At 55.0% G+C, this 18948-nt stretch overlaps 1 protein-coding gene across 10 annotated transcripts in view; it reads right to left on the bottom strand.

Moving 5' to 3' along the window:
• Positions 1-18948, bottom strand: part of ULK4 (unc-51 like kinase 4) — a 656651-nt gene that overhangs the window by 624310 nt on the left and 13393 nt on the right. For 8 of the 10 annotated variants that reach the window (XM_075586693.1, XM_075586692.1, XM_075586691.1 and 5 more), the window contains exons 2-3: positions 4928-5125; positions 977-1076 (exon numbers count right to left, since the gene is read on the bottom strand). In XM_075586693.1, coding sequence (XP_075442808.1) covers positions 977-1076; positions 4928-5065 — 238 coding nt within the window. In that variant the 5' untranslated portion in view covers positions 5066-5125. Of the gene's footprint in view, positions 1-976; positions 1077-4927; positions 5126-5544; positions 5570-18948 lie in introns of those variants that run through there. The other 2 variants (XM_075586694.1, XM_075586701.1) reach the window with 2 other exon arrangements.

Here is an 18948-nt window from a genome sequence, read left to right as displayed (position 1 = left end):
TAACATCCAAGGGTTACCTTAATGGGGAGCATTTGAAATCACACTTCATATTTATCTCTGCTGTTTTTAGAGGTTAACCGTGTTGAAGAACGTTCATTTTTTCGAAGACCATAATATCAAATGTTATTTTCCAATTATTTTCATATTTGTGCGCAAATGTAGTACTTTCGCTACAAAATGTTCAATCTAAAATTGATTAGACCAGCAGACAAGCTTGCAACATCAACCTGGTCATTTTCGCATTGGTAGACATTGGAGTTGATATGATTAGATCACACTCGCTATTACTGCCAAACTGATTTTAATTACAGACAGCCAGTCCTCACATCTCACAATATTAATTCAGAACATTTGATCAAATATTCGACTATAAACTGAATAAGCACTTTCACATGAAATCACTTGATAAAGGGATCAACAATTCCCAGCAATTCTGTCACTTTCCATGCAATTTACAACTAATTATATTCTTTCCCATTGAATGCACATGAGTTAGTTCTGGGAACTACACCAAACAAAAACACAAAACATCACAAAGGCAATGCCATGTTAATAAACTGAGACAGGGCCTGTTATTTAATTCAAGTGCTCCGACACGGCACATAATTAAAGTGTTATGATCATGTTGACTTCACATTAATGGCCCAATGTTACTCATAATATAATATACAAGAGGAAAATGGTGCACGCACAGAACGGGATAAAAGGCCACGGGTGAACAGAAAAGTTCACTTGCGTGAAACTGCAGCCGAAGAAACCAGATGGGCACTCCAGTGGACTTGTACAAACAGAATAATTGGTTGCTTTCCAATGGATCGACGTTTCGGGTCTGTGTAGACCTTTTGCCATCTTGAGAAAGATCTCCGTAGAGACGTAAAACGTTAATCCTTTTGAAATAAGCCCATTATTTTGTTTGCCAAAGCCTCTTCATCTAGTTTCTTCCCACGTTATTAATGGCCTGCAAAACCCTTCTCACCTGTGCACAGCTCCACAACAAGCCACAGATGGTTACTGGTCTCATACCACTCATGAAAAGTGACCACGTTTTTATGTCTAGTGGTGTGAGTCAGACGAACCTGAAAACAAACAGACATACTGTAATTAGCCAATGAAAATCGCTACAATAGGGATAGTCACTTTTTCCTAAAACAACTTTTCAGAGTATTATACAGCAGCAACTAAACATGTGGCTCTTTCTGATACAAGAATAAATATAATTTCAAGTTTATATTAAAAAAAAAAAAAACATAAATAGAAGCATGATTAGTCATGTCTTTGGAAATGTGTATGACCACAAATGTTTTAATCACAAACCATATAACAACTGTATTCTGGAAACCTAAAGTATGCTAGAAGAGCTGTTCTTTTCTTCATGTTAAACCCCTATTTTTTACACAGACAAGTAGATTTTTTCACCAGGTGCCATGGAGCTATGACAATGCTCTGTCCCGTAGATGTCAGCAAGGTTTGGGGGGGAGGGGGGTAAGACACATTTCACAGGGATGACCAAACTCAGCCCTCAAGAGCCACCGACAGGTCAAGGTTTTAAGAATACCCCAAAAATGACTGAGCCAATAATTTAGCCACATTTGCTCAAGCATGGATATCCTTAAAACCTGACTTGTTGGTGGCGGTTGATGACCGAGTTTGGCCATCCCTGACACATAAGGTTGTTCTTCTGAAGTTGTATGAGAAGCCTGCTGTCACAGGAGACCAGGCATTTACACCGGGATCACAACATTGAGCAAAACAAGATGGTAAAACTAATTGTAATTTATTCCCTTAAAATAGGCTAACACACAGTGAAACACAAAATACATGAGAAAGACACTTACTGGGGTCTGGGCTACAAAATTAGACTTTCCTATTTCAAATAGAACGTAAAACGTTTTTAGTTGACCGGGACTTGGCCCAAAATGTCCTGGAACTCAAATCTGCATGAAGTTCCAGACGCCACCGCTCTCTTTCCTCCAGATGTGCTGAAATCCCTTGACCGGGAGCTAGCTCCAAACGCCCTGGAACTAATTTCGGCTTGCAATCCTAGCCGCGACCGCTACGTTCAATTCTCAGAATTTGGCCGCAAAATATGGGACTTAGAAAATATTCTGCCGTGAAATCTCTGAAGCCGGCCCGCTGCTATTTCTCCAAGAGCATCTTATCATACATTCAAATTTGTCGCTGATTTTATGGCGCTTAGAATCTGCTCTCCGGATTGGCTGAGGGTTTCTTATAGTATTTCAGAGTTCATTCATGGAATACTATAGCAAATCCAAGCGTGGGAAATTTCCAACCAGCCAATCAGAGCGATGCTAATCTTCTGAAGCCGGGCAAGCGGATCTTCTGCATCCGCCAAGGCCATGCGCAAGCTTGCCAGCTCAGCCACTTGGTATGCAGAAGCCACCCCCTATACCGGGTCCTGGGTAACCTGGGCATCCCCCTTCAACCTAGGGACCCCTTGACCGTTCCAGGGATAACTCACATCCCTATGCCCAATTTACCTTTCTGGTCTGTGCTGAAGCAGGGAATTCTAGCATTGAGTCGTGCAAGCGTTTTCAAGGGGAGATATTGCCGGAGCAAGGTGCCTATATGTATCCGGGATTCCGACCTGATTCCTGGGCAAATTTTAGGGGTATCTAGCAACTGTGGACCCCGACTAGCTAGGCACATTCTGACAACACTTTCTCCGTAAAACCCCCCATGAAACTCATAGCCTAGCAATCTCTGCGTGCTGGCACACCTGGAAGGGTAAAACACATCCATTCTTTATTGCCACATAATTATTCACAATGCATATACAATCCCTGGGCTCAAGAGCTGACACTCCCGAACCCCAATACATGGATCAGAGGTAACCAAACGGACTTAACCTTTATTAGTGAGCCTGGTTACCCCCTCACCGTCACACCTGCTCTCTGTAAATTGCAACGCATCTCCCTCCCCTCATGCTGCGACCTGCACTGCTAGGTGCATTGTGACAGACAGTAGGTTCGGGACATGGCACCATAATGGGACTCTTCAACCACGTTCCCCACACTCAAAGAATGTGAGGTTAAGGTGCGTATGGGGACGATGAGAGGTAAAAGGGAGAAGAGAGCGGATGAGGGGTTAAAAGGCGAGTGTGGGAAGGGATGAGGGGTATGTAGGTGGGGAAGGGGAGTTAAATGAAGTGTAGGGATTGAGGAGTTAAAGATTTTCCAAGGGACAAGGCATTTAAAATGTGTCTGGTGAATAAACAGTTATGGCGCGTATTGAGTGAAATGGGGGCGGGGGGAGAAATGAAGAGTGGAGCGAATAAGGAAGAATTTGGAAAGGACAGGAGAGCAAGGAGAAGGGGTCGAGTGAAGAGAGTGCAAGGGAAGACAGAACAAAGGCTAGAGAACACTCCATATTCACACACACACGCGCAGCTATTCACCATAACCGACAAGAGAAATGAGTAACCGCGTCTAAAAGCAAGCAGGGGTGTGCAGGGAATATTCTATTTATTTCAAATACTTTCTTATGGGTTGGGGAAATAATTTTGCTTAGGTTAATACTCGTGTCTTGCTTACATAAATGTAAAAAATTTTTTTTTTTTTTATCTATTCCCTAAACATGCCTGATACTAAGTTATATTAACTGCTTCCTAGTACTGAAGAAGAGCTGAGCATTACAGTTAAATCTTCTCCAGAGTGGACAACACAGCATCAAAGCTGCTCTGGAGAAACAATGGCAGTCATTGCTACACTAACTTACACTTTCTAGAGTGGTTATTTTATATACACGCTGAGAAAATATAACTGTACTGTAAGTCTCTGCAAATAGATCTAAAGTTTATGCAGTGTGAAGTACCGTTATACATAGTTATTTTGTATAACACTTTTCTATAACTGCAGGTTTATTTGCCGTTTTATTAAACGTGAAGAACTGAGGAGTTGTGTTGCATCAGACAAAAATACCAGATATCTCTCACTCTCTGTTATGTGCCTCGATGCCTCTATGTTCATTTTAAATAGAGTTTCCATATAAAAGGGGGCACTAGGACTCTAAGGGTATAGCGTTGATATGTTCATTTTAAGGCATCTTTAAAAAAAAGAAAGTGTCAAATGTAGGTGTAATGCTTAAAGCCCAAAGCAGCATTCGCACCTGGGACTTTATATTATTTTACATAATTGAAACCATTGGTGGCCCTCCGATGCTGAACCTCATAATTTCCAGCACCGGGGACCTGCCGTTTTGCAAGATAATTTATCTGTGTACTGGTACCGGTGCCCATTTCTGATGAAAGAATATGACCACCAAATCTTGCAGGATGCACTGGCCAACAAGAAGACGCAACGTTATCTGCTGCGGCCTCCTACTGATCGATTTGTGTGGCCATGTTGGATTATTCATGAGAAGCACCCAAAAGGGCAATTATCTTGGGAAGCAAAGCGTGAATGATATAAAAAACTAAATATTTAACATTTTGCTAGGATTGTTCCTTTAAAATTCTTACCTTTTATGCCCTAATGGGTAATGGGCTCGTTAAACTACTAACTTCAAGTTAAAAATACTTTCTGTGTGGTACATTTCCCAAGATGTAGATCATTCGTTCAAGAATCTGTTGAGTACGCCCAGCAGGACTTGTACAATTACAATTAACAAATTTGATATGATGATTAGTTTCTTTGCTAATAAATTGAATCGAATAGTATACAATTAAAAATATATTTTGTGACCTTTTTTTTTTTTTTTTAATCTCATATTTATACCGTTAATATATTCCCAAGGAATTGTATGTGGATCCAGATCCATTCTGAATTAGACTTAAATGATTACTAACAAACTGGAATATTCTAAATTATTTATTGGGATTATTTAAAAATTGTTCTCCATAGCCCCATACATAATGCATATTAATAATGTGCACCTCTTTCCACAATACTTAGAATATACACACACTTACCCAGTTTGTTATTTCAGCTCTTTTACTCTTGTCTACACAAAGTATAGCAACAAAATCAATAGTGCCTTTTCTTCTGCCCTTGTAAACAACGGACTTGCTTCCTTTCCCAACCTCTTCGTATAGAATATAGTTCTCCATCCGTAAAAGGATTCAGTGTTCAGTGCCTGGACAGATGGGGTTTTCCCACTTCCAAAATGTCTACAAAAGAAGACAAAATAATATAATAACTTCCCAAAGAGGGCATCGTGTGTGAAACAGCGATAATCATGCTGGCCAACGCTCACTGTTTATGATGTAGTAAATAAAAATACCCGTTGTGGGTACATTTGTATGTCTCAGTCAGGTCTGCAACCCTGTTTTTCCCCATTAATCGCTTATCATACAATGCTTCCACTGCAGCTAGGGATTCTGGGTAATGACATGCAAAAAAGCACAGTTTGCTACTCTGTGCATCACCTGACGAAGTGACATTTGCGGTCACGAAACACGTAGGGTGGAGCCTAGCAGTATCCGTCCGTGAGGTAGCGAGAGGAGGGATTCCCTGAGCAGCGCCGACGTCATCCGTGAGATAGTTCACTCTGGTTGCGGCCGCAAAGGGAGAGAGTGTTAGAACTTACCTGGGCAGTCTGCATAGGATGCCCGACTCTCAAAGCTGCGGACGGCATTCTAGTGTCACGGGCCAAGGCTTCCTACAATGTGATTGTTCAAGGTCTTGTGCTTTTTAATAAATTAATGTCCTTTTGGTATTGTGCAATGTGCATTTCTTTATTGCATGGACACTGATCGATTTGGAGGATCACACCGACTACCAGGTGTGGGGACATCTTCCGATCAAGACCAAAGATACCATTTGAGGCACTATGTTCTTTTATTTGCTGTAAGTAGGCACTCTTAAGGGATTGTCAAACATTCTGAATTTAAGATGTTACTGCGCAATGGTCTCCGCTTTTTCGTCACTTACAGTGTTGACGCATCTGGAGGAGATGAAACAACTATAAAGACTCTTTCACCTGGACTGTCATATTACACCTGTTCGGGAGTGGTAGTTATACCTCTTATCTGCGCCAAGGACTTGGTGTTCTTTCATTGTTATATTTTCTGTACAAGACATTTTGGAACGACTTGTTGTACTGTCCTTTGGCTGCCGTTTCATCTGTTCTTATGTGTCATGGTGGGATTTAGCAACATATGCTCAATACTGTTTGTGTTTGCCATTTGTCACATTGTTACATTTTGTGCACTTTTTATTGGTTATTAACCAAGCATGCGGTTTTAGTCTTTAATCACCAGTACCTATTCCACAAACACTGTTGTTGTTATTAGGAATTTAGGTTTCAAAGGACACTTTAGTAGTTTTGTATTTGGGGTTCACAGGGTGGTTGTCAATTAGGCGGCACTCCATGTGAGCAGTGTTAGTAATTAATTAATTACACCTATCATTGTCTTGGAGGATTGTAGTCACAACTTTTGATATAAATATTTGTGCACTATTAGAGCTAGCAAACTCTTGCTATATTGGGAGCCAACACGCCAATATTGTTTATAGTTAAGAACGCTTTTTGGTATTCACATCACTATATTGTCACGAAGCCCTATAAAGCTTATGCGTGCCGTATTACACAGCTTTTCAGCACGGCCTGGGTTAAAGAAGTGCAGAGCCAGTAAACCTATTCACAGACAGCTTGTCCGACTTTTTGGGTCTCATCACTGCGAGGTTGGTTGCTGGCTATGCTATTTATGATGGAGACACCATCGTTCATTTACTGTGCTGAGAAATGTAGACATTTTTCTGCGTTCTCCCTGAAGAAAATCCCGTGCACCTCAATGCAAGTCGATGGAAGTTGAAGAAATCTCTCAAATGATCCTACCATACCTCCCTGAAAAAAAGTTGTCATGTGTTGGCAGCGTAGCAATGATAAGGAGACGCGTATGCACAACGGGTCAGAAATAGTGGCAGACATTGTTAAATAGGATGTAGTGATTACACTCATCTTATCTGTGCTTAATAAACCCAAAATCGATATAAGAGACCTTCCCACTTATTTTGCCACATTTAGGCCCGAGTAAAGCTCTCAAAAAAAGCTGCATAGACACATCAAGCTCTGAATTCACTCTGGCGCTAGCATCCACATTACAGAAGCAGTCTGACTGCGTGGGAAGTTATAAGGCATTCATCAAAATCATCAACAATATGTGACCTATAATGTAGGGACAAAAGTAGTGGAGCTTGGGTCTGCAGACCCAAGCCTCCCAAGCTCCTCTACTTGTGTCCCTGACCAGACCAGATGCAACAAAAGACCTTATTAAGGATGCGGACGAAGATTCGGATGTCCGGCTAACTTAGAGGGGGGTGCAGATGTAAATACGGTGATTGGTGAATCGTGGGATCGGTAGATATACGCAGAAAACTGGAGTTGCCTCCACCTCTCGTGCCTGATAATTATATGCTTGGTCATATGAGTGATTCAAACCATAAGATTGATGTGCCAATCTGTATATCCTCTGCTTATCTCTAGTCCACACCCTGGATGCTCATGGGACTCTGTGGTGAAGCATGTTATAAGTACATTAGCTGATTATGCTCTTGTATTTCTGGACTTGTCCACACATGTCCTAATGTGACATGCTAGTTTTACACTACTTCATGCCCAGCTGATTTACATAATTACCGGGACACTACATGTTAATTCTTTTGGCTCAACAGCTACTACTTTTTTCATTATATGTGTATTAGCCATATACACTTTCATACCATCTTAGTGTTACGTGTTTTTTTCTTTCTGCAATAACCTGGTTTATCTGGGACAGTTACTCTGGGCTATGTAGCCTTTTATACTACCCACTAAATTTGTATGCAATAACAATTGTATTATATTGGGGGTTTTCTGAGTCCTGATCCACTTGGTACTCTCCATTTTTCACTTATTTTTAATCTTAGTTGTATTTGGACTGGCCAGTCTATCAGACTAACATGGGGATATGTTTGATCTCCATGACTGTCTAGGTATTATCACGTATTATTTACTTTGCTGTGCATTTATTTGTTGTATATTCAAGTGAGTGTTTCTAGTTTTGTTGGTAGCATTATCAGTTTCTGTCAATTTATATTCTGTTTTGGGTTGGCTTTTTGGTTGGTCTCAGCTAGATTTTAATCTGTCTTTTTACTATTTTTTTTGTGCTTTACTCATTGGTTTAATACATTTATTCTTGGATTAATTTTGATTTTCAGAGTGCTTATTGTGGGAGTTGCGTTTTAGTGGTTTCATATAGGTTTTCCCCACTGCACCGCCACCAGCCCTATTGTGGCTTTATTTACACAGGCATACCCCGCATTCACGTACACAATGGGACCGGAGCATGTATGTAAAGCGAAAATGTACTTAAAGTGAAGCACTACCTTTTCCCACTTATTGATGCATGTACTGTACTGCAATCGTCATATACGTGCATAACTGATGTAAATTACACATTTGTAACAGGCTCTATAGTCTCCCCGCTTGCGCACGACTTCGGTACAGGTAGGGAGACGGTATTCCTGTTCAGGACATGCTGACAGGCGCATGCGCAAGCTGCCATTTGCCTATTGGGCGATATGTCCTTACTCGTGAGTGTACTTAAAGTGAGTGTCCTTTAAACTGGGATATGCCTGATATGATCTATAACAGTGACATAATGTATAACATTATATACACATTATAGGTGATAGCAGAAGTCCCCAAAGCGGTGCTGTCCAGACTTTTGTGGTTGTCCGCGACTGACTGGCCAACCAGTTGGTAATACAGACTAGATCAGGGGGTCTCCAACATATCGATCACCAACAGTAGCTCACCGGCTGCCAGCGAGTAGCTCGCAGCAGTGCCACCGGCACTGGAGGCCTCACCCCAAGGTAAGTGTATTTTGTGTGTGCGCGTGTTAATTGATCGGTGCCTGTCACTCTCTCTTGAACTATCAAGTGTGCCCTTGGGAACAAAAAGGTTGGGGGCCCCTGGGTTACAGCAGGGGTGCGCAAACTGGGGGGGCGGGAGAATTTTTTTGGGGGGGGCGCAGCGGTTACAGAGGCCCCACGCTCTTCCCCAAGGCATTTACATTAAATGCTGGGAGGCCTCGCAAGGCCTCTGTAACTCACTTACCCTGATTCAGGCGGCTTGGTGTGACGCATCGCCACAGCAAATGACACCGCGGGGTCACGTGACGTCACATGACCCTGCAGCATCATTTGACGCTTGTTACAATGTGAGGGGGGCGCGAGCAGTGGGGAAGAGCAGGTCGCGGGGCGCAGGACAAAAAGTTTGCACTCCCCTGAGTTATAGGCTTTAGAAAGTGACCTAAAATGTATATATCATGATCTATAATGTATATAGTGACTTCTAAGTGTAACCTATGATACGAATAAACAACAGGGATTCTCCCTAACAAATAGTGTAGCTGATTGACATCAGGTAGTCCAGCTTTGTAGCAGTCAGAGAGAAAAAGGTGATGGAGATTCACCTGTCTCCCATTGACCTGCACTCAAGTGGTGAAGGAGAAAATAAATAATAATAGTGATAATAATAATAATAATAATAATAATAGTGATAATAATAATAATAATAGTGATAATAAAACTATACTTTTGGGGGGATACACAAAAGTATCATGTGGTCCCCCTGACACATGAGAGAGGTGTGTCAGTGTGCTCTGCAGCACGGGGAAGGGAGCAGAGGTACCACAGAGGTAACGCACCTGCAGCAGCGCCTGAGCACAGGGGGGAGGGAGCAGAGGTAACACACCTGCAGCAGCGCCTGAGCACAGGGGGGAGGGAGCAGAGGTAACGCACCTGCAGCAGCGCCTGAGCACAGGGGGGGGAGGGAGCAGAGGTAACGCACCTGCAGCAGCGCCTGAGCACAGGGGGGGGAGGGAGCAGAGGTAACGCACCTGCAGCAGCGCCTGAGCACAGGGGGAAGGGAGCAGAGGTAACGCACCTGCAGCAGCGCCTGAGCACAGGGGGAGGGGAGCAGAGGTAACGCACCTGCAGCAGCGCCTGAGCACAGGGGGGGGAGGGAGCAGAGGTAACGCACCTGCAGCAGCGCCTGAGCACAGGGGGGGGAGGGAGCAGAGGTAACGCACCTGCAGCAGCGCCTGAGCACAGAGGGAAGGGAGCAGAGGTAACGCACCTGCAGCAGCGCCTGAGCACAGGGGGAGGGGAGCAGAGGTAACGCACCTGCAGCAGTGCCTGAGCACAGGGGGGGGAGTAGAGGTAACGCACCTGCAGCAGCGCCTGAGCACAGGGGGGGGGGAGCAGAGGTAACGCACCTGCAGCAGCGCCTGAGCACAGGGGGGAGGGAGCAGAGGTAACACACCTGCAGCAGCGCCTGAGCACAGGGGGGGGGAGCAGAGGTAACGCACCTGCAGCAGCGCCTGAGCACAGGGGGGAGGGAGCAGAGGTAACGCACCTGCAGCAGCGCCTGAGCACAGGGGGGAGGGAGCAGAGGTAACACACCTGCAGCAGCGCCTGAGCACAGGGGGGGGGGAGCAGAGGTAACGCACCTGCAGCAGCGCCTGAGCGCAGGGGGGAGGGAGCAGAGGTAACGCACCTGCAGCAGCGCCTGAACGCAGGGGGGAGGGAACAGAGGTAACGCACCTGCAGCAGCGCCTGAGCACAGGGGGGAGGGAGCAGAGGTAACGCACCTGCAGCAGCGCCTGAGCACAGGGGGGAGGGAGCAGAGGAAACGCACCTGCAGCAGCGCCTGAGCACAGGGGGGAGGGAGCAGAGGTAACACACCTGCAGCAGCGCCTGAGCGCAGGGGGGAGGGAGTAGAGGTAACACACCTGCAGCAGCGCCTGAGCACAGGGGGGAGGGAGCAGAGGTAACACACCTGCAGCAGCGCCTGAGCACAGGGGGAGGGAGCAGAGGTAACGCACCTGCAGCAGCGCCTGAGCACAGGGGGGGGGGAGCAGAGGTAACACATCTGCAGCAGCGCCTGAGCACAGGGGGGAGGGAGCAGAGGTAACGCACCTGCAGCAGCGCCTGAGCACAGGGGGAGGGAGCAGAGGTAACACACATGCAGCAGCGCCTGAGCACAGGGGGGGGGGGAGCAGAGGTAACGCACCTGCAGCAGCGCCTGAGCACAGGGGGGAGGGAGCAGAGGTAACACACCTGCAGCAGCGCCTGAGCACAGGGGGGAGGAAGCAGAGGTAACGCACCTGCAGCAGCGCCTGAGCACAGGGGGGGGGGGGGAGCAGAGGTAACACACCTGCAGCAGCGCCTGAGCACAGGGGGAGGGAGCAGAGGTAACACACCTGAAGCAGCGCCTGAGCACAGGGGGAGGGAGCAGAGGTAACGCACCTGCAGCAGCGCCTGAGCACAGGGGGGGGGGAGCAGAGGTAACGCACCTGCAGCAGCGCCTGAGCAGAGGGGGGAGGGAGCAGAGGTAACGCACCTGCAGCAGCGCCTGAGCAGAGGGGGGAGGGAGCAGAGGTAACACACCTGCAGCAGCGCCTGAGCACAGGGGGGGGGGGGAGCAGAGGTAACACACCTGCAGCAGCGCCTGAGCACAGGGGGAGGGAGCAGAGGTAACGCACCTGCAGCAGCGCCTGAGCACAGGGGGGGGGAGCAGAGGTAACGCACCTGCAGCAGCGCCTGAGCACAGGGGGGAGGGAGCAGAGGTAACACACCTGCAGCAGCGCCTGAGCACAGGGGGGAGGGAGCAGAGGTAACACACCTGCAGCAGAGCCTGAGCGCAGGGGGGGGAGGGAGCAGAGGTAACACACCTGCAGCAGAGCCTGAGCGCAGGGGGGGGGTGGAGCAGAGGTAACGCACCTGCAGCAGCGCCTGAGCACAGGGGGGAGGGAGCAGAGGTAACACACCTGCAGCAGTGCCTGAGCACAGGGGGGGGGGGGGAGCAGAGGTAACGCACCTGCAGCAGCGCCTGAGCACAGGGGGGGGGGGGGAGCAGAGGTAACGCACCTGCAGCAGCGCCTGAGCACAGGGGGGGGGGGAGCAGAGGTAACGCACCTGCAGCAGCGCCTGAGCACAGGGGGAGGGAGCAGAGGTAACGCACCTGCAGCAGCGCCTGAGCACAGGGGGGGGGGGGGAGCAGAGGTAACGCACCTGCAGCAGCGCCTGAGCACAGGGGGGGGGGGGGGAGCAGAGGTAACGCACCTGCAGCAGCGCCTGAGCACAGGGGGAGGGAGCAGAGGTAACGCACCTGCAGCAGCGCCTGAGCACAGGGGGGAGGGAGCAGAGGTAACGCACCTGCAGCAGCGCCTGAGCACAGGGGGAGGGAGCAGAGGTAACACACCTGCAGCAGCGCCTGAGCACAGGGGGGAGGGAGCAGAGGTAACGCACCTGCAGCAGCGCCTGAGCACGGAGGGGGAGCAGAGGTAACACACCTGCAGCAGCGCCTGAGCACAGGGGGGGGGGGGGGAGCAGAGATAACGCACCTGCAGCAGCGCCTGAGCACAGGGGGGAAGGGAGCAGAGGTAACGCACCTGCAGCAGCGCCTGAGCACAGGGGGAGGGGAGCAGAGTTAACGCACCTGCAGCAGTGCCTGAGCACAGGGGGGGGAGCAGAGGTAACGCACCTGCAGCAGCACCTGAGCACAGGGGGGGGGGGAGCAGAGGTAACGCACCTGCAGCAGCGCCTGAGCACAGGGGGGAGGGAGCAGAGGTAACAAACCTGCAGCAGCGCCTGAGCACAGGGGGGGGGAGCAGAGGTAACGCACCTGCAGCAGCGCCTGAGCACAGGGGGGAGGGAGCAGAGGTAACTTACCTGCAGCAGCGCCTGAGCACAGGGGGCAGGGAGCAGAGGTAACGCACCTGCAGCAGCGCCTGAGCACAGGGGGGAGGGAGCAGAGGTAACGCACCTGCAGCAGCGCCTGAGCACAGGGGGGAGGGAGCAGAGGTAACGCACCTGCAGCAGCGCCTGAGCACAGGGGGGAGGGAGCAGAGGTAGCGCACCTGCAGCAGCGCCTGAGCACAGGGGGGAGGGAGCAGAGGTAACGCACCTGCAGCAGCGCTTGAGCACAGGGGGGGGGAGCAGAGGTAACGCACCTGCAGCAGCGCCTGAGCACAGGGGGGGGGGGGAGCAGAGGTAACGCACCTGCAGCAGCGCCTGAGCACGGGGGGGGGAGCAGAGGTAACGCACCTGCAGCAGCGCCTGAGCACAGGGGGGGGGGAGCAGAGGTAACGCACCTGCAGCAGCGCCTGAGCACAGGGGGGAGGGAGCAGAGGTAACGCACATGCAGCAGCGCCTGAGCACAGGGGGGAGCAGAGGTAACGCACCTGCAGCAGCGCCTGAGCACAGGGGGGGGGGAGCAGAGGTAACGCACCTGCAGCAGCGCCTGAGCACAAGGGGGGGGGGAGCAGAGGTAACGCACCTGCAGCAGCGCCTGAGCACAGGGGGGGGGGGGGGAGCAGAGGTAACGCACCTACAGCAGCGCCTGAGCACAGGGGGGGAGCAGAGGTAACGCACCTGCAGCAGCGCCTGAGCACAGGGGGGGGGGGAGCAGAGGTAACGCACCTGCAGCAGCGCCTGAGCACAAGGGGGGGGGGGGAGCAGAGGTAACGCACCTGCAGCAGCGCCTGAGCACAGGGGGGGGGGGAGCAGAGGTAACGCACCTGCAGCAGCGCCTGAGCACAAGGGGGGGGGGGGAGCAGAGGTAACGCACCTGCAGCAGCGCCTGAGCACAGGGGGGGGGGGAGCAGAGGTAACGCACCTGCAGCAGCGCCTGAGCACAGGGGGGGGGGAGCAGAGGTAACGCACCTGCAGCAGCGCCTGAGCACAGGGGGAGGGGAGGGAGCAGAGGTAACGCACCTGCAGCAGCGCCTGAGCACAGGGGGGGGGGGGGGAGCAGAGGTAACGCACCTGCAGCAGCGCCTGAGCACAGGGGGGGGGGAGCAGAGGTAACGCACCTGCAGCAGCGCCTGAGCACAGGGGGGGGGGGGAGCAGAGGTAACGCACCTGCAGCAGCGCCTGAGCACAGGGGGGGGGGGAGCAGAGGTAACACACCTGCAGCAGCGCCTGAGCACAAGGGGGGGGGAGCAGAGGTAACGCACCTGCAGCAGCGCCTGAGCACAGGGGGGGGGGGAGCAGAGGTAACGCACCTGCAGCAGCGCCTGAGCACAGGGGGAGGGGAGGGAGCAGAGGTAACGCACCTGCAGCAGCGCCTGAGCACAGGGGGGGGGGGAGCAGAGGTAACGCACCTGCAGCAGCGCCTGAGCACAGGGGGGGGGGAGCAGAGGTAACGCACCTGCAGCAGCGCCTGAGCACAGGGGGGGGGGGAGCAGAGGTAACGCACCTGCAGCAGCGCCTGAGCACAGGGGGAGGGGAGGGAGCAGAGGTAACGCACCTGCAGCAGCGCCTGAGCACAGGGGGGGGGGGGAGCAGAGGTAACGCACCTGCAGCAGCGCCTGAGCACAGGGGGGGGGGGGAGCAGAGGTAACGCACCTGCAGCAGCGCCTGAGCACAGGGGGGAGGGAGCAGAGGTAACGCACCTGCAGCAGCGCCTGAGCACAGGGGGGGGGGGGAGCAGAGGTAACACACCTGCAGCAGCGCCTGAGCACAGGGGGGGGGGGGAGCAGAGGTAACGCACCTGCAGCAGCGCCTGAGCACGGGGGGGAGGGAGCAGAGGTAACGCACCTGCAGCAGCGCCTGAGCACAGGGGGGGGGAGCAGAGGTAACACACCTGCAGCAGCGCCTGAGCACAGGGGGAGGGGAGGGGAGGGAGCAGAGGTAACGCACCTGCAGCAGCACCTGCAGCAGCGCCTGAGCACGGGGGGGGAGGGAGCAGAGGTAACGCACCTGCAGCAGCGCCTGAGCACAAGGGGGGGGAGCAGAGGTAACGCACCTGCAGCAGCGCCTGAGCGCAGGGGGGAGGGAGCAGAGGTAACGCACCTGCAGCAGCGCCTGAGCACAGGGGGCAGGGAGCAGAGGTAACGCACCTGCAGCAGCGCCTGAGCACAGGGGGGGGGGGGAGCAGAGGTAACGCACCTGCAGCAGCGCCTGAGCACAGGGGGGGGGGAGCAGAGGTAACGCACCTGCAGCAGCGCCTGAGCACAGGGGGGGGGAGCAGAGGTAACGCACCTGCAGCAGCGCCTGAGCACAGGGGGGAGGGAGCAGAGGTAACTTACCTGCAGCAGCGCCTGAGCACAGGGGGCAGGGAGCAGAGGTAACGCACCTGCAGCAGCGCCTGAGCACAGGGGGAGGGGGGGAGCAGAGGTAACGCACCTGCAGCAGCGCCTGAGCACAGGGGGGAGGGGGGAGCAGAGGTAACGCACCTGCAGCAGCGCCTGAGCACAGGGGGGAGGGAGCAGAGGTAACGCACCTGCAGCAGCGCCTGAGCACAGGGGGAGGGAGCAGAGGTAACGCACCTGCAGCAGCGCCTGAGCACAGGGGGAGGGGGGGAGCAGAGGTAACGCACCTGCAGCAGCGCCTGAGCAGAGGGGGAGGGAGCAGAGGTAACGCACCTGCAGCAGCGCCTGAGCACAGGGGGGGGGGAGCAGAGGTAACGCACCTACAGCAGCGCCTGAGCACAGGGGGGGGGGAGCAGAGGTAACGCACCTGCAGCAGCGCCTGAGCACAGGGGGGGGGGGGGAGCAGAGGTAACGCACCTGCAGCAGCGCCTGAGCACAGGGGGGAGGGAGCAGAGGTAACGCACCTGCAGCAGTGCCTGAGCACAGGGGGGGGGGAGCAGAGGTAACGCACATGCAGCAGCGCCTGAGCACAGGGGGGGGGGGGAGCAGAGGTAACGCACCTGCAGCAGCGCCTGAGCACAGGGGGGGGGGAGCAGAGGTAACGCACCTGCAGCAGCGCCTGAGCACAGGGGGGGGGAGCAGAGGTAACGCACATGCAGCAGCGCCTGAGCACAGGGGGGGGGGGAGCAGAGGTAACGCACCTGCAGCAGCGCCTGAGCACAGGGGGGGGGGAGCAGAGGTAACGCACCTGCAGCAGCGCCTGAGCACAGGGGGGGGGGGGGAGCAGAGGTAACGCACCTGCAGCAGCGCCTGAGCACAGGGGGGGGGGAGCAGAGGTAACGCACCTGCAGCAGCGCCTGAGCACAGGGGGGGGGGGAGCAGAGGTAACGCACCTACAGCAGCGCCTGAGCACAGGGGGGAGGGAGCAGAGGTAACGCACCTGCAGCAGCGCCTGAGCACAGGGGGGGGGGAGGGGAGGGAGCAGAGGTAACGCACCTGCAGCAGCGCCTGAGCACAGGGGGAGGGGGGGAGCAGAGGTAACGCACCTGCAGCAGCGCCTGAGCAGAGGGGGAGGGAGCAGAGGTAACGCACCTGCAGCAGCGCCTGAGCACAGGGGGGGGGGGGGAGCAGAGGTAACGCACCTACAGCAGCGCCTGAGCACAGGGGGGGGGGGGGAGCAGAGGTAACGCACCTGCAGCAGCGCCTGAGCACAGGGGGGGGGGGAGCAGAGGTAACGCACCTGCAGCAGCGCCTGAGCACAGCGGGGAGGGAGCAGAGGTAACGCACCTGCAGCAGTGCCTGAGCACAGGGGGGGGGGGGAGCAGAGGTAACGCACATGCAGCAGCGCCTGAGCACAGGGGGGGGGGGAGCAGAGGTAACGCACCTGCAGCAGCGCCTGAGCACAGGGGGGGGGTGGGAGCAGAGGTAACACACCTGCAGCAGCGCCTGAGCACAGGGGGGGGGGGAGCAGAGGTAACGCACCTGCAGCAGCGCCTGAGCACAGGGGGGGGGGGAGCAGAGGTAACGCACCTACAGCAGCGCCTGAGCACAGGGGGGAGGGAGCAGAGGTAACGCACCTGCAGCAGCGCCTGAGCACAGGGGGAGGGAGCAGAGGTAACGCACCTGCAGCAGCGCCTGAGCACAGGGGGGGGGAGGGGAGGGAGCAGAGGTAACGCACCTGCAGCAGCGCCTGAGCACAGGGGGAGGGGGGGAGCAGAGGTAACGCACCTGCAGCAGCGCCTGAGCAGAGGGGGAGGGAGCAGAGGTAACGCACCTGCAGCAGCGCCTGAGCACAGGGGGGGGGGGGGAGCAGAGGTAACGCACCTGCAGCAGCGCCTGAGCACAGGGGGGAGGGAGCAGAGGTAACGCACCTGCAGCAGTGCCTGAGCACAGGGGGGGGGGGAGCAGAGGTAACGCACATGCAGCAGCGCCTGAGCACAGGGGGGGGGGAGCAGAGGTAACGCACCTGCAGCAGCGCCTGAGCACAGGGGGGGGGGGAGCAGAGGTAACGCACCTGCAGCAGCGCCTGAGCACAGGGGGGGGGGGGAGCAGAGGTAACGCACCTGCAGCAGCGCCTGAGCACAGGGGGGGGGGGGAGCAGAGGTAACGCACCTGCAGCAGCGCCTGAGCACAGGGGGGGAGGGGGAGCAGAGGTAACGCACCTGCAGCAGCGCCTGAGCACAGGGGGGGGGGGGGGAGCAGAGATAACGCACCTGCAGCAGCGCCTGAGCACAGGGGGGAAGGGAGCAGAGGTAACGCACCTGCAGCAGCGCTTGAGCACAGGGGGAGGGGAGCAGAGGTAACGCACCTGCAGCAGTGCCTGAGCACAGGGGGGGGGAGCAGAGGTAACGCACCTGCAGCAGCGCCTGAGCACAGGGGGGGGGGAGCAGAGGTAACGCACCTGCAGCAGCGCCTGAGCACAGGGGGGAGGGAGCAGAGGTAACACACCTGCAGCAGCGCCTGAGCACAGGGGGGGGAGCAGAGGTAACGCACCTGCAGCAGCGCCTGAGCACAGGGGGGAGGGAGCAGAGGTAACTTACCTGCAGCAGCGCCTGAGCACAGGGGGCAGGGAGCAGAGGTAACGCACCTGCAGCAGCGCCTGAGCACAGGGGGAGGGAGCAGAGGTAACGCACCTGCAGCAGCGCCTGAGCACAGGGGGGAGGGAGCAGAGGTAACGCACCTGCAGCAGCGCCTGAGCACAGGCGGGAGGGAGCAGAGGTAACACACCTGCAGCAGCGCCTGAGCACAGGGGGGAGGGAGCAGAGGTAACGCACCTGCAGCAGCGCCTGAGCACAGGGGGGAGGGAGCAGAGGTAACGCACCTGCAGCAGCGCTTGAGCACAGGGGGGGGGGAGCAGAGGTAACGCACCTGCAGCAGCGCCTGAGCACAGGGGGGGGGGGGAGCAGAGGTAACGCACCTGCAGCAGCGCCTGAGCACGGGGGGGGGAGCAGAGGTAACGCACCTGCAGCAGCGCCTGAGCACAGGGGTGGGGGGAGCAGAGGTAACGCACCTGCAGCAGCGCCTGAGCACAGGGGGGAGGGAGCAGAGGTAACGCACATGCAGCAGCGCCTGAGCACAGGGGGGGAGCAGAGGTAACGCACCTGCAGCAGCGCCTGAGCACAGGGGGGGGGGAGCAGAGGTAACGCACCTGCAGCAGCGCCTGAGCACAAGGGGGGGGGGGAGCAGAGGTAACGCACCTGCAGCAGCGCCTGAGACAGGGGGGGGGGGGGAGCAGAGGTAACGCACCTACAGCAGCGCCTGAGCACAGGGGGGAGCAGAGGTAACGCACCTGCAGCAGCGCCTGAGCACAGGGGGGGGGGAGCAGAGGTAACGCACCTGCAGCAGCGCCTGAGCACAAGGGGGGGGGGAGCAGAGGTAACGCACCTGCAGCAGCGCCTGAGCACAGGGGGGGGGGAGCAGAGGTAACGCACCTGCAGCAGCGCCTGAGCACAAGGGGGGGGGGGGGGGGAGCAGAGGTAACGCACCTGCAGCAGCGCCTGAGCACAGGGGGGGGGGGGAGCAGAGGTAACGCACCTGCAGCAGCGCCTGAGCACAGGGGGGGGGGAGCAGAGGTAACGCACCTGCAGCAGCGCCTGAGCACAGGGGGAGGGGAGGGAGCAGAGGTAACGCACCTGCAGCAGCGCCTGAGCACAAGGGGGGGGGGGAGCAGAGGTAACGCACCTGCAGCAGCGCCTGAGCACAGGGGGGGGGGGGGGAGCAGAGGTAACGCACCTGCAGCAGCGCCTGAGCACAGGGGGAGGGGAGCAGAGGTAACGCACCTGCAGCAGTGCCTGAGCACAGGGGGGGGAGCAGAGGTAACGCACCTGCAGCAGCGCCTGAGCACAGGG

Source organism: Ascaphus truei, chromosome 2 (genome assembly GCF_040206685.1).
Source record: "Ascaphus truei isolate aAscTru1 chromosome 2, aAscTru1.hap1, whole genome shotgun sequence".
NCBI classification, from domain to species: Eukaryota; Metazoa; Chordata; class Amphibia; order Anura; family Ascaphidae; genus Ascaphus; species Ascaphus truei.
The sequence above is the reverse complement of the archived record's forward strand: the minus strand, read 5'-3'. Positions and strand labels throughout refer to the sequence as shown.